A 15,548-nucleotide genomic window follows, 5' to 3' on the forward strand; every position below is an offset into this window, starting at 1 on the left:
AGAAAAGCCCCAGGCCACATCTCTGCAACAGTTGTAAGTGAGGAAGAAGGGTGAGAGAGGTCAAGATATAAGTGATCCTGTTGACTTTGGTGATCAGTCAGCCCCACTGGTCCAGTGGGTTGGATTAGATCACGGTTTCCAAAGTGTGTTCTTTATTAGAACGTTAGTCCCTAAAGATGATTCTTGAAAAAAAAAAGTACTCCACAGTCAAATAAGATGAGGAAACTGCCTATAAATCTCCCTCTTGGAGTCGACAAGGCCCTGAGAAGCCCTGTACTGAGAAACCTGTTTAACTTGTTTAACCAAATGCTTCCTAGACTCATTTGCCCAGAGCCCCTCTTGCAGGAACACTGTTAACATCCTAGGAATGAGCATTCCAGGGAGGAGACCTTGGGAATGCTAACCCAGCCTTCCTAGCGCTGACATTTTAAGTTCTATGCCTCTTTTTTTTTTTTTTTCCCTGGCCCTGCCGCATGGCTTGTGGGACCTTAGTTCCCTGACCTAAGGGATGGAACCCGTGCCCCCTGCATTGGGAGCACAGAGTCTTAATCACTGGACCACCAGGGAAGTCCCAAGTTCTATGCCTTTTAAATGTGGAGCCTCTCACCGCTGTGAGAGAGTTGTTGGATGAGAACCAGTTGAGAGTCTACTCCTGGGACAGTCCCCAGAGAGGGTGGGAGAGAGCAGAATACTCTCCCCACGTTAAAAGTCACAAGAGGCTTCACTTCATTAGAGCTGTGTTTTCTCACTTAATCCTTCCCATGATCCTTCAAGGTAAGTGTTCCTTATTTTTCATATTTTCCTCTATTTACTTTTAGTTTATATTCCTATTAGATACATTTTTCAAATTCATATAAACAAAAAAGAAGAAACAAAAATGGCTCGTCCTCTTATCACCCATCGAAAGCCTCTGTTAGTTTTGATGTCTGTCCTCTGGACCTTTCCCCTGTATGTTTATAAATATTCCCTTTCAAATTTTGGATCATATTGTACATACTGGGTTTTTTGTTCAATCACCTTTTTTTAGAAAACAAAAATGGGATTATATTGCAACTTCTGTTTTTTCACTTAACACATAAGGAACCCCCTTCCAGGTCTATCTGTATAGCTGTGGCAGATACTGTTATCTGAATTCTTAAATGAGGGAACTGAGGATCAGAGACAGAAGTCACTTGCCCCAGGTCACACAGCTAGTGCTGAGAGTATCTGACAGCGGAGCCCTGGGGTGGATGATTTGGTGGTTGGAGTGGGGAAGCCACAGGGTCTGAAGAAACTCCTGTTGCAGGCTGGCTTAGAGTTGGAGTGGTCCAGCTGTGCTCAGAGCAGAGAAATTACTTCCCCAAAGTTTCTCAGCAAACAGAGGAGTTCCCTCATCTCCCAACATCAAGTTCAGGCCTCTCCCAGGAGGCTGGAGCTGCCAGTTCCTGGCCTCTGGGAGTGTTTGCCCCCAAGTCCTCTGAAAAGTGATCCTCATCTATAAATAAGCCAGGCTCACATGTCCCAGCACATTGTGTGTGGGGGGGAAATAAAGAAATATCTAAAACAGCAACTTGATTATGCCCAAGGTATGTATTTTTACACATACCCAGATAGAGTTCACATAGAAATATGCTATTCATAAACTCAACCCAGTGATTTGAAGGAGACCATATGCCTTGGTGTAGGCTGTGCACATGTGCAGTTAATAAGCACACTCTGTCAGGGTCTATGTTCATATTTTGGGAACTGATGGTAAACACTAGACCCTGAGGCAATTCCCTGATACTTATACGAATTTCTAATGATAGGGGATAATTTTTCTTCCACGGGAACCAGTAATCAATGAGAGCAAAGTTTCCCAGATCGCAGGCATTCACAAACCCCTGTCATATTTTTGGCCATCCCTCAACCATTTATACAACACTTACTTAATACATTTCTTCAAATCAACTCTCTCTTTTGTAACTTTAACACATACTAAAAAGGAACAGTATCTCACTGCAGTAAAATGGAAAACCAGCAGCACTGACCTTAAATAGAAGGCAGCCATAAAAATGAATATATAACCACTGGAATAAAAACCTGTGTCTAGATCCACTTGAAATCATTTTGTTATCACCATTCACTCACACTTTAAAACCATGGCACTAATGGATTTAATTGCTGCAGTCTCCCTAGTCCAGTCCTCTGCCCTACCCATCTCCTAGGGTCCATCGTGTCTGTCAGCCTCATGTGACCCTCGGCTAGTGTCCCTTTTCCCTGGGTGGATCTCTGAACGGCTCAGGGTGGAGGCTCCTTGGCCCTCAGGAAATTCAGAGCAGCTGTCATTTCTCCTCTGTTCTTGAATCTCTGGGTCCAAGTGGCCTTTTGTGGGTACGGGCAGCAGGCTGAGGCTCAGGCTTGGAAAGAGAATGGTCCCTTCCTTTTAGCTAGAGGTTGCTTTTCATTCTATAAGTAGCTATTTTGTTTTATTTGAATTCATTTTAAAATGATAAAACATACTAACTTAAAGGGAAAAAAGTCACCTACAGACTGAGCACAGATAGCTGTTACCATTATCTAATGAGAGCTTATGACACATTAACAGGGTCGGGGTTGTGAAGTAGGCAGGAATTATGAAATCCATTTTTCAGATGAGAAACCTGAGGCCTGGACATGTGATGTCACTTGCTAAAAATCACATATGTTGGAATCAGTTCTCTCCTCTATGCCACAGCTGCTTTTATATTAGAGCCAGGAGTTACAAAACAAGGTGTACAAGGGCACATGCTTTTTTCCATTTAAATTTTTTTAAGTTTTATATTTCCAAACTAATAAATGTTCACTGTAACCAAGAAATTTAAAAACGCAACACAAAAGAGCCCCACAGTAACCCCACTCCCAGAGAAAACCTCCACGAACGACGTGAGCTTTACCACCCTTGACTTTTTCCACGCACATCCTAGCATATCATTTATCTATTTTCCAAAAATAGAATTGCTTCCTAAACACTGATTTGTGAATTCTTTCCCCCCACTAACCAATATGTCTTGGACATTCTTCCAAGGACAGAGCTTTTTAAAACACATTTTAACAAAGCAGAAGAAATTTTAAATGAAAGTGGTTCCATTTCACTTGTGTTGGCTCTAGCAACAGCACCACACCCGCATTCATTCATTCAACACACGTAATTAAGGCAATGTCAAAGGAGGTATTAGCTCTTGGATACCTGGAGCACAATTTCCCTGGAAAGAGTGAGAAACTTTGGGGTTAGGAAGTGTGGGCAGCTCCTGGCGTGAATCCTGCTGACAACAGCTATGGAGACTGAGGAAGGAGGAAGGGTCTTAGAGGCAGAGAATATTAGGTGGAGGAGCCGTGGATGGGGATGGGGGCCTTGTTTCTGAGATGGGTCCTGGTTGTCCTTCCCCACTTGTCATTTCCCATCAAATTTTCCATGGCAGCAGGCTGGGTCCTGGCCAGGATTTTCTCTCCAACCACCCTGCCCCTTCTGGTCCCCTCTCCCAGCACTGATGTGGGCAGTTCTTGGAACTGAGGGTAAGACTCTGGGGCAGAGATGGGTTTGCCTGTGGGCTGAGGGAAGGAGTGATGCAGGTTTATGTTTTTTCTCTAAGTCTTTGGGCCACAGCAGATTTCTAGGCTCATGGTCAGAATTCTCTCCCAACACCCTTGAGCTAGTTCTTTTCTCCTGTGTTTAGATTTTTCTCATACCCTGCTTTCCCCACGAGCCAAGGGGTCTTCACCAAGTGCACAGCTGCCCCATTCCCTCCCTGACCTTGGCCCAGCCTACATCCACAGGCCACTTGCTCTAGTGAGAAATTAGAACTCTCACCCTCGAGCTGACCCTGCAGGGATCACAGCTAGAGGATTCAGGAAGACCCACTCCCTCCCTGCTTGGGCCAGAACCCATTCTGCTTCCCACCACCCTGGCTCCCATGGGCACTTCCCTGCCTGGGATTGCACTGTCTCTCAAGCAAGGTCTCTGGGCCCTTCTAGCCCAAACTGCTTTCCAACCCTCACCAAAAGGGCAGAGAACACCACTCTCATCCATCCTTCCCCTCCTCAGTAGTGTACGTGTTGACTGGGACTTGCTGGAGACCACGTCCCTTCCACTGGCATTCTCGGCCATCTAGTGGCTGCTGAGACAAGCAAGTGAGAAGAACGTGGGATTTGGCACCAGAAGCCCTAGGTTCCAGTTTTAACTCTGCTCGAGCTGTGAGACCCTGGGAAAATACCCTACTCCCTCCAAGACTTAGTTTTGTCACCATTAAAATGAAGGCTGTGATCCCCTCTACCCCTTGGGCTTGTTTCGAGTTTCAGATGAGATAGTGTGAATAGAAGGGATTTTATCAGGGAGACAGGAGGTAATACAGGCAGGGGGTAAACAAATTCAAACTATACAGAAAGTTATTTAATGAAAATTAAATCTCCCACTGACAGGTCCCAGGGGACCTGGGAATCCCAGGTCCCCTCCCCAGAGATAGCCACTATTACCAGGGACATTCAGTGCAAAAGCATATAAGTGTACGCGTCACACACACACTGTTCTGTACCATACATATTTTGGAGATGGTCTTATAGCAGTACACATTGAACTGTCTCCTTTTAACAGCTGCCTAGCATTCCATTGTGTGAATGTACCCAGACCGATTTAGCTAGTTCCCACCCTACAGATGGACATTTGGACTGTTGCCAGTCTTTTGCTATTACAGACAGGGCTGGAGTGAATATCGTTAGACATACGTTTTTGTGTACATGTACGAGAATATCTGTGGGATAAAGTCCTTGAAGTGATGTTGCTGGTTCAAAAGGCACATGCAGGTTTGATCGTAAGATATCACCAGCTTGCCCTTGAAGGAGGGTGTATTGATTTGGCATGACCACCAACAAGACAGGACTGCCTTCCCCCATTCCCTCATCCACAAAGGGTGTTATTAAACCTTTTGATTGGACAAGCTATGTGGCCCCCCCAAAAAAAGAAGAAAAAACAAAAAGAAAATTAAGAAAACAAAAAATCTTTTGACCTTTGGGACTTCCCTGGTGGCGCAGTGGTTAAGAATGCGCCTGCCAATGCAGGGGACACGCGTTCGAGCCCTGGTCCGGGAAGATCCCACATGCTGCGGAGCAACTGAACCCGTGCGCCAAAACTACTAAACCTGTGCTCTAGAGCCCGCGAACCACAACTACTGAGCCTGCGTGCTACAACTACTGAAGCCCACATGCCTAGAGCCTGTGCTCCGCAACAAGAGAAGCCACTGCAATGAGAAGCCTGTGCACCGCAATGAAGAGTAGCCCCCGCTCACCGCAACTAGAGAAAGCCCAGGCACAGCAACGAAGACCCATCGCAGCCAATAAATTAATTAATTAAAAAAAACACTTTTGACCTTTGCTAATCTGATAGGTGAAAATGGTATCTTGTAGTTTTAATTTGCATTTCTTTTATTATGAGTGAACCTTGAAAGTGAACTGCTCTAGGTATTTCAGGCCAGAGGGGAAGGTGGGTCCAGGACTGTTTGGGCGTGCTACCCTCCCTGAGGAGCTCCTGCGCACCTCACAGGTGCCCTCTCTCTTCCAAAGGCTCATCACCCTTCCCAATGGGGTCCTCCAGATCCTGGACGTTCAGAAAGATGATGCAGGCTCCTACCGTTGCGTGGCCACCAACTCAGCAAACCAGCGCTTCAGCCAGGAGGCCCTCCTCCGCGTGGCCCACAGAGGTAAGGGGGCTGCCTGGGTGCGGAAACCTGGGGGTTTCTGGAGTCGGCCATTTTGGAGCTGGGCGGGGCCTCAAGAAGTCCAAGGCCTGCCTTCGAATAAGTAATTGGCAAGGCGATAAAGCCCAGAGAAGGCAGTACCCCCCAGCAAGTCAGAGATAGAACTGGGGCAGGAACCCAAGACTCCCAGTTTAGGGCTCTCTTCCTGCGAGGCTCTGTGTTCTCTTGAGTTGGGTGGAGCGTCCAGGGGTGGGGAGGTGAGGTGTCCGTGGAGGAGTGTCCGTGCCCTGAAGCCCTGGTCCCCGGCCCTCTGTGTGCCCTGAAGGGGATTCACCCTGCTGCTGCTTGCTGTGCATCTAGCTCCTGATGGTCTGGGGCTCGTGTTCTCTCCATTTCTCTGAAAATCTCCCGTCCCAGGGTAATGCAGTAGGAAGGACACAGGCTTTGGGGTCAGAACGACCTGGTTTGAATCCTGCCTTCTCTGCTCACCATCTGCGTGACCCTGGGTTCCTTATCAAATGTCCAGTTCAGGGAGGTGGTGAGAATCGCTGAGATAAGATTGGGAAGTGCCTGCTGCCTAGCAGGTGCTCAGTAGATCTCACTCCGGGCCTCCCACAAGGGCCTCTCCCTTGCCTCCCTTTGCCATGGCATCTTCCCTCGACCCGCGCCCCTCCGTTCTTCTCTTCCCATCCCCCTCCTCATCCCCTACACCTCCACTCCTACCCTGCTTCCTAGGGCTTAGCTGACGCGCTGAGTCTGGTTCGCGCTCCCTCCCGTGCCCGGGGTCTCTGCCTCCACCTGCTGGACAAACCGGGTATTCACCATGTTGACCCAGGGACCCAGGGTCACACTTGAGAACTTGGCAGAGAATTAGTGCTCAGGCGGCTGCCAAGCTGGCAGAAACTCGAACCCATCCCCTGCCTTTCCCACGTGGGAATCGAGGCCCTCTGGAGAACGGACTTGCCAGAACTAGAAACTATAACTGTTGACTCCAAGTCTACTTTTTTTTTTTCTTTTGTTTTAAACTGGGGTATAGTTGTTTCCAAGTCTACTCTTGACTCTGCTGGTTCTCTGCCCAGAGGGTGGCTTCATTCTGACAGGGGAGAATGGGGGTGGTGTGTCGGAGGTCAGGTTATTCCTCTCCTGGCTCCCAGAGAAAGAGCTCTGAGTTCCAGTCCCAGCTCTGCTGAACTACGCAGCTGCTTTCCCATCTGTCAGATGGAACCCTGGCTGCTCCCTGCCCCACCTGCCTCACCAGGTGACTGTAAGCATCAGGTGAGGTGCTGCATGTGAAGATGCCTGATGGTAAAGCTGCCTGCTGGCCTGCCCTCTCTCCAGGGTCCCTGGCATCCATCGGGGGGCAGGACGTGGTCATTGTGGCAGCCCCGGAGAACACCACCGTGGTGTCTGGCCAGAGTGTGGTGATGGAGTGTGTGGCCTCTGCTGACCCCACGCCTTTTGTGTCCTGGGTCCGACAGGGTAAGTGGAGGGAGGGGACCTGAGGGCATGGGAGAGGAAGGGTGTGGCATCTCACACATCCCCAAGTCAAGGAGCTATAAGGGTGACCATGCAATGGTCACCGACCTTTGGTATGGTAGGAACTAACTCCTGTCCCAGGGCTGAGTGTGGGTAGGGAGCCTGGACAAAATTAATCATCAATCCGTGTAGCAAGTTTCCTTTACGAAGCGCACTAAGTCTGCCACTCACAAAATCACTCTTGAGACCTTACTTGGCGGGTGGGGCACTGGGCTCGGTTTTCCACACTATGTTTCCAGTCCTCACAACAGTGAATGTGTGAGAGCTGGAAAGGGGCCAGCGAGTCAGGTGGAACTTGGACCCTCTGCTGGTCTGTTTAACTACACAGCACCTCCTGGTCCACCCAGTGTGCTGCCGCCTTCGTGTGCCTGGCTTCATGCTGGGCACAGTGAATAAAAAAGGGGGGGGCCTGCCCTCTGAACTCACAGTCTGTTTAAGGGAGATAAGCACACATCCGTGACAAGACGCTTGACAGTATCAGGCAGCAAGTGATGAGTGCCAGGTGGGAATGCGTTACAGGAGATGCTATCGATGCTATCAGGGTAATGAGGGTGCCGGCCAAACGTCACCTTGCAGTCTACTGAGCATGCAACCTACTCTCCTGCTGGAGCCCTTGGAGGAGGGTAGGGGCCAGGGCTATTATTCCCAGAGGGCAGATGAGGAACCTGAGGCTCAGAGAGGAAGGTAGAAAGCCAGGACCCAAACTTTAGAGCCTGTTCTCTTTCTGGTACACCACCCCTTACAGCCCTGTATGGAAGAAAAGCAAGGATTATTTTTGTTTCCATTTGAGATAAGTGACTTGTGCCAAGTTGATGGCAGAAGTAAGTCTTAAACCCAGCTCTTTTTTTTTTTTTTAATTTATTTATTTGGCTGCGCCGGTCTTAGTTGCGGCACACGGCATCTTTGTTGCGGCATACAGAATCTTTTAGTTGTGGCATGTGGGATCTAGTTCCCCGATCAGGGATCGAACCCGGGCCCTCTGCATTGGGAGCTCAGAATCTTACCCACTGGACCACCAGAAAGTCCCAAACCCAGCTCTTTTTACCCTTTTTCCCCTGGTTCAGTATACGACTCCACACTGCCTTCTTTTTGTAAGTTTGTATCTCACATTCAAGACTATGTCGTGATGAATACATAGAGTTTAAAGAAAAATAATAACCCAAATGACTACATACCCCCACCGAGCTGATGAGAAAGAACAGTGCTGGTATCTGTGCCTCCCTGACCTGTCCGGCCTCCTTGGACTTGTGACACTTGCCTAGTTAGGGGGATCCTGGGGCCAGCAGGACCCTCGTACTATTATTGCAGTAAGCCTGTTGTGTCACCCAGAAGTTCTATTATCAGTGTTTCTCAAATCCTGACCAGGCATCAAGATGACCCAGGGAGCTTCTTTTTTTTTTTAGTTTTTAATTTTTAAAAAAATTTTTATTGGAGTATAGTTGATTTGCAATGTTGTGTTGGTTTCAAGTGTACAGCAAAGTAAATCAGTTATACATAGACATATAGCCACTCTTTTTTAGGTTCTTTTCCCATATAAGTCATTACAGAGTATTAGGTAGAGTTCCCTGTGCTGTACAATAGGTCCTTATTAGTTGTCTATTTTATATATAGTAGTGTGTACTATATGTCAGTCCCAATCCCAGGGAGCGTCTTAAAACTGCAGACTCCCTCCATGTATGCCTGGAGAGTCATGACCCAGGATTTTTAATGCTTAACAAGTGTCTGAGGTCCTTCTACAGAAAGTGTGGTCTTTGGACCTACCTCCTGGCCATAGTTAGAAATGCAGAATCTGGGGTGCCCTAGGCCTCTGCATCTTAACAAGGTCTCCTGAGATTCTGTGATTTGTGTACACAGTAAGGATTTGAGCATTGCTGTCCCAGAGGGTCCTGACACCTGTGGCTCTGGGATCTCACTTGGAGAAACTCTGCTAATAGCACTCCTGGACAGAGACTGGGAAGAGAGAAGCTGGAAATGGACTTCATTCCTGCCCCTGGGCACTGTTCCTTTTCTAGGAACTTACTCAACTAAGTCAGAGGGGCATTGCTTTTTTGTTTTGTTTTGTTTTCTTCTGATGGCAAAAGTTGTACGTATTCATTGTAGAAAACTAGGGAAAAGGAGAAACAGAAAACATCCCACCACTCGGAGATTAAAATTGTTAACATATGAGCATATTTTCTTCCAGATTTTTTCTATGCACATGTACATTTTTCCCCAAAATTGAAAGCGTGCTTACTTACAATTCCAAGTCCTATTTTCATTCAACAGTATATCATAAACATCTCCCCATCTTTAAAACTTTTTCGAAAATAATTTTAATAACTATGATAGTCCATCATTTGAATGTCACCATAATTTAAGTTGCTAGCTCCTGCTATTGAATTTTTAAGTCCTTCCCAGTTGTCCACTATTACAGTTAACACTGCAGTGATCAGCCCCGTTCACAGCTCCCCATCACAGAGTGCCCACAAGTGGAATCCTGGCTTCAAGGTCAAGGTGGAGCCCCTGTTAGCCCTATCAGCATTTACCCTTTCTCATACTATTTTTAAAAACTTTCCCAATTTGATGGGTGAAAATGAACATCTGTGTTTTGATGTGCATGTCTTTGATTTTGTGAAGTTGAACACTTTTTTGTTTATTGGCCATTTGCATTTCTTCCCTGGATTTTCTGTTCAGGTCCATAAGGGAAGGGCTTTTAAAATGGTTTTCACTTCACATCAAGATAAAAGTCTGCACAGATTCAGATCTTTGGTTCTGGTCCAGACCTTTCCAGCCGTATGTTCATCATAGCACTGGGCTAAGACCATATGGGAGGAGTGTCCTTCTTGAGAGAAATGAATTTAATAATAATGGTAATGGTAATAACTGACCGGTGTACTGAGCACTTCTTATGTGCCTGCATTGTGCCGGCCAGTCCCACAGACTTTATTCGTTACGCTCTCAGAGCAGCCCTTCCAGCGAGGGACCATCTCCCCATTTTACAGACAGAGACACTAAGGGCTCAGAGGAAGTCATCGGTCTAGCAAGTGGAGGAACTGAGATCCCAGCCAGCGACTGTTGTGTTCTCTTAACCCGGGTGTAGAGGGTCTCCCGAGGTCCGGAGAGTGGATGGAGGGGCAGCCCTCAGCTCCCCCCTCCAGCGCTCTCCCTCCTCCCGCAGATGGGAAGCCCATCTCCACCGATGTCATCGTCCTGGGCCGCACCAACTTACTAATCACCAGCGCGCAGCCCCGGCACTCCGGCGTCTACGTCTGCCGAGCTAACAAGCCCCGCACGCGCGACTTCGCAACCGCAGCCGCAGAGCTCCGCGTGCTGGGTGAGGAGGGGAGGAGGGTGAGGGAGGGCGAAAGACCGCGGAGTAGGTGTGAGGGAGACCGGACTGGGGCGGGTTAGCTAGGGCGGGGCCGGGAGGAGAGGGGAGGGGGGTAAAGGGGCGAGTGGGTGTGTCAGAGGGACTGAGGGGCGGTGCTGGAGGATGAAAAAGGGATAGGGCGGAGGGTGGGGCATTGGAGGGGACAGACTAGGTAATTAGAGGAGAGGAAGTGGTGGAAAGAGATTGGAGGATGGAGTGGGGGCAGAGGGGAGGGGTGGTCTGGGTGGGACCCAGGTAATGTGGGGAGGGGTGGGACTGAGGTTACTCGGGGGAGATGGAGTGGTCTGGGAGGAGAAAACTAGGGGTAGGGTTGCTCAGGGCTGGCTGAGGGGTAAATCTGATAGGTAAGGGATACTGGGAGGTAGGGGAGAAGGAAATGGTAAGTGCGGGAGCAGGGTTTGATCCAGGAGGAACCAGGGTATTTAGGGGAGGCCGAGGAGGCCTGGGGACAACTCGGAGAGAGAAAGAGAATGGTCAGTGTGGGGCTGGGGTAAAAGGCGGAAGAGAGCTAGAGCTGCACTGCCGAGGGTATTTTGGGGGGACGGGTGAGTCAGGAAGCGGTTAGAATGAGTGGAGAGGATGCGGGAGTCCGTCGGGGTGTCCGTCGGGTATTGGGGGCGGGAGCCAGTGCCCCTGGTGGCCGGAGCGCGCGGTCAGCGTCCCCCTCCCCTCCCCCAGCCGCCCCTGTCATCTCGCAGGCGCCGGAGGCGCTGTCACGGACGCGGGCGAGCACCGCGCGCTTCGTGTGCCGCGCGTTCGGGGAGCCGCGGCCCACGCTGCGCTGGCTGCACGACGGAGAGCCGCTGCGGCCCAACGGGCGCGTCAAGGTGCAGGGCGGCGGCGGCAGCCTGGTCATCACGCAGATCGGCCTGCAGGACGCCGGCTACTACCAGTGCGTGGCCGAGAATGGCGCGGGCACGGCGTGCGCCGCCGCGCCTCTGGCAGTAGTGGTGCGCGAGGGGCTGCCCAGCGCTCCCACGCGGGTCACCGCCACGCCGCTGAGCAGCTCCGCCGTTCTGGTGGCCTGGGAGCGGCCCGAGCTGCACAGCGAGCAGATCATCGGCTTCTCCCTCCACTACCAGAAGGCACGGGGTAAGTCTCCCCGGGGCTAAGAGGCCCCAGCAAAGACCTACTCGGGGACTCTGGGGGGCGGGGAGGGGCGCAGCACAGGCTGGATGATTGAAGGGTTGCCTTTGGGGATAGGATAGAACGGGATGGGGTGGGAACCCACAGGAGAGACCTGTGTAGAAATGGGTTAGTACATTTCTCCCTCAGCCACAGTTTGTTATAAGAGAGGAGGGAGAGGATGCTTCTCCTCCCAGGGAAAGTGGCTTGGCATTCCTGGAGCCAGCTTGTTAATTGCAGCAGGAGTCACTTCAGTTAGAGGCTAGAAGGGACTTCCTGACCAGTGGAGGAATTAATACAGTGGGACTAGAAGTCAGGGGAGTTTATACTCTCCCACTGAGATTATCTGGAATGATTTAGCTGTAAAGAGGCTATTCTAGGGACTGGGACAATATAAAGGATCCCTAGACAGCTTCCAGCTGGCGAGCCCTCGGGGGTTGCCCTGTGACAGACTGTCCTCTAACCCTAACCCACTCAGGCATGGACAATGTGGAATACCAGTTTGCAGTGAACAATGACACCACTGAGCTACAGGTTCGGGACCTGGAACCCAACACAGACTATGAGTTCTACGTGGTGGCCTACTCGCAGCTGGGGGCCAGCCGCACCTCCACCCCAGCACTGGTCCACACACTGGATGATGGTAGGACCTCTGCACCTGCAGTGGGCACCTTGGGGCCCAGAGAATTCCCTGGGGATGGTAGCTCAGCTTCACTTTACTAGTGTTCGCCAAGGCACTTTTACCTGCCTTATGCCATATTTTGTGCCCTGTAAGGGAGTGGGCGAGGGTTCTTCTTCTTAATTTACAGTTGGGAAAACTGAGGCCCAGAAAATTAGTGACTTGCCCAAGGTCAGTAGTACAGCTGGGACTTGAGCCCTGGTCTCATGATTGCCTGTATCAGATGGCCCTTCTCCCCGACACCCACGTACCATCCAGTCAGACAGGAGCCAGTGACGATCCATCGGATGTAGATGATTGTGCCCCCAACCTTATTCTGGCTTCAGGGTGGGAAGGATGTCCCCTTACCTCCAGCTTGGGGCTCCCCTGAGAGGCTCCCTTTCCTCCCTCAGATCCTGGTCCTGGGCCTACTTCTGACTTGCTGTGTGACCTGGGCAAGTCTCTGACCGCTCCTGGGCCTCACCTTCCACGTCGGTGGAGCAGAGCTCACGTAGATGTTCTTCTGTCTCAGTCCCCAGTGCAGCGCCCCAGCTCTCCCTGTCCAGCCCCAACCCCTCGGACGTCAGGGTGGTGTGGCTGCCCCTGCCCCCCAGCCTGAGCAATGGGCAGGTGGTGAAGTACAAGATAGAGTACGGTTTGGGAAAGGAAGGTGAGTGGGGGCAGGACACGGGCTCCACCTGGCTGGGAATCATTGGTGTAAAGGGTTGATCAGAGTGGCTGGGGACCTGAGCAGAGCTGTGGAGTAGGGCAAGGTGAACCTGGAAAGGGGGAAGGTGGGCTGGGGGTTGGGAGGGCAGGAGAGAAAGGGAAAGCGAAGAGGGCTAGCTCAAGACAGGGGGAGGCCTGGGGTCTAGCCCCACCTCCTCTACGGCTGCAGTGCGTAATCCTGTTGAGTCCCTGCCTCAGTGTCTTTGTGAAATGAGGCAGGTAACCTAGGTAATCCCTGGGGTCCCTTCCAGCTCAAAAAGCAGATGAGGGATAGGGAGGTGGAGGGTGTGCTTGTGGGACTGAGAGAAATGAGGCATGGGGGCGTGTGTGTTAGGACAGATGTCAGGAATCTAGGGGAGGAGGTGTGAAAGGGATGGAGAGATTGGAGAAGGCAAGTGGCTGGGGGCCAGGATGAGGGTGGGGAGGGAGGGAAGGGTGAGGAGGGGGTCTTGGGTTGTTGGCAGGGCTCCGGAAGGTAGGTGGTGCTTGATGGCCTTCACAGCCAGTGCCTCATGCCAGCACCCTGGTGTGTGTGGGAGGGGTTGGTTACTGACAGCTCCTGGGGCGGTGGGGAGTGTGTGCCATGATTCTTCCCGCTCTGAGCCGAGGCTGATGGCTGTGTCAGCCAGAGTTGGAGGCCCAGGAGTCAGCCCTGGAGCATGGAGTCCGTCCGGGCACTGAGGGTTTTAGGCTCCGATGGGCCCTGAGGAACCAGGACCTGAGGTGGAAAAGTCGGTGTAGGGGAGTTTAGGAGTCCTGGTCCTTAGGCGGCCACCCAGAGCCAGTCTCTTCTGTCCCAGCAGATCAGATTTTCTCCATCGAGGTGCCAGGGAATGAGACACAGTTTACACTGAACTCGCTTCAGCCCAACAAGGTGTATCGAGTGCGGATTTCGGCCGGCACAGGGACCGGCTACGGGGCCCCCTCCCAGTGGATGCAGCACAGGACGCCCAGTGTGCACAACCAGAGCCACGGTACGGGGTCAGAGGGGACAGTTGGGGTGATGCGTGTGCCTATGTATGTATGTGTATGTTTGCCCTTGGAACCCAGACCCAGCCGCCTCCTCCATCAGAGACGTTCCATGGCTCCCCCTGCTCGATGGGCAAGGGAGGATGGGCGGGAGAGGTGAAGGGCTAGCTTTTGCAGACACCCCTGAGCTCCTGTTTCCTTTCCATCTGCTGTGTGACTTTGGACAGACCATTCACAACTCTAAGACTTCATTTACTGCCAGGTGTGGCATGAGGATTAATTAATGTAAACAAAATGTTTAGTACATAATTAGAACTTGTTAAATAGTAGCTGCTTCCATGATTATGATCGTGGGTTTGGCGGAGAGGCCCAATAGTAGAGTGGTTAAATGCACTCAAAATCTGGCGCACATACTACCTGTGTGACCTTGGGCAAGTTACTTTTACGAGCCTCAGTCTGCTTATCTGTAAAACAGGGATAATAGTGCTTTTGTTATTTTATAGGGTTGTGAGAACAGCATCAGACACATAGTGAGCTGCCCCACTCTTAGGCTTCCAAGTAGGGCTCCCTACTTCCAATGGCTCCATCCCTCCTTCCCGGGTTTAGCAATCCCTGGGATCCCCTACCTGCCGGTACTCATGCATTCATTCCTTCAGAAGAATTCTAGAGCCCTGCTCCAAGCGAGGTGCTGTCAGCCCTGCCCCAGAGGTGCTCCTTGCTGACCTCTTTGCAAATGCCCGGGAGACATCCCTGCATTCCCAGCACTTGTGGAAGAGTGAGGTGTGTTCTAGACCGAGCCTGGGCCTGGCCCTTAGGCCGGTGGCTGAATGGTGATGCACTGGGAGAAGGCTGGCAAGGCTGTCACTCAATGCTGTCTTCCTGCTTTTTGCTTCCTCGTGTCTCTTCCCCCCTCCCTTCCTGCGCCTCTGCCCGCAGTCCCTTTTGCCCCTGCAGAGCTGAAGGTACGGGCAAGGATGGAGTCCCTGGTCGTATCATGGCAGCCACCCCCTCACCCCGCTCAGATCTCTGGCTACAAACTGTACTGGCGAGAGGTGGGGACAGATGAGGAGGAGGCAGATGGCGAGGGCCCTCCAGGGGGCCGTGGAGACCAGGCTTGGGATGTGGGTCCTGTCCGGCTCAAGAAGAAAGTGAAGCAGTATGAGCTGACCCAGCTAGGTGAGGAGGGCCAGGTGGGGAGGGATGAGATGGACATGGCTCCAGTGGGAGACTGGACAAGCGGGGTCAGTGGCTGGAGATGACCCCAGAGGTTCCTCTAGCCAGTGAGTGACCCCCATGACCTTCCCCAGTCCCTGGCCAGCTGTACGAGGTGAAGCTCGTGGCATTCAACAAACACGAGGATGGCTATGCGGCAGTGTGGAAGGGCAAGACGGAGAAGGCTCCCACCCCAGGTGAGGGGGCTGGGGAAGCGGGGGAGGAGGTCTCAGTCAACAGGATGGCCTCCTTTCCCTTTCCT

The 15,548-nt window shown here is 51.4% G+C and overlaps 1 protein-coding gene across 3 annotated transcripts in view; it reads left to right on the forward strand.

Moving 5' to 3' along the window:
• IGDCC4 (immunoglobulin superfamily DCC subclass member 4) overlaps nt 1-15,548 on the forward strand; it is a 37,801-nt gene that overhangs the window by 11,507 nt on the left and 10,746 nt on the right. For 2 of the 3 annotated variants that reach the window (XM_060294114.1, XM_060294115.1), the window contains exons 4-12: nt 5,554-5,690; nt 7,026-7,166; nt 10,381-10,536; nt 11,272-11,685; nt 12,197-12,361; nt 12,909-13,046; nt 13,906-14,079; nt 15,011-15,250; nt 15,382-15,483. In XM_060294114.1, coding sequence (XP_060150097.1) covers nt 5,554-5,690; nt 7,026-7,166; nt 10,381-10,536; nt 11,272-11,685; nt 12,197-12,361; nt 12,909-13,046; nt 13,906-14,079; nt 15,011-15,250; nt 15,382-15,483 — 1,667 coding nt within the window. The remainder of the gene's footprint in view (nt 1-5,553; nt 5,691-7,025; nt 7,167-10,380; nt 10,537-11,271; nt 11,686-12,196; nt 12,362-12,908; nt 13,047-13,905; nt 14,080-15,010; nt 15,251-15,381; nt 15,484-15,548) is intronic. The other variant, XM_030875248.2, reaches the window with a different exon arrangement.

Source organism: Globicephala melas, chromosome 2 (assembly GCF_963455315.2).
Source record: "Globicephala melas chromosome 2, mGloMel1.2, whole genome shotgun sequence".
Taxonomy (NCBI): Eukaryota; Metazoa; Chordata; class Mammalia; order Artiodactyla; family Delphinidae; genus Globicephala; species Globicephala melas.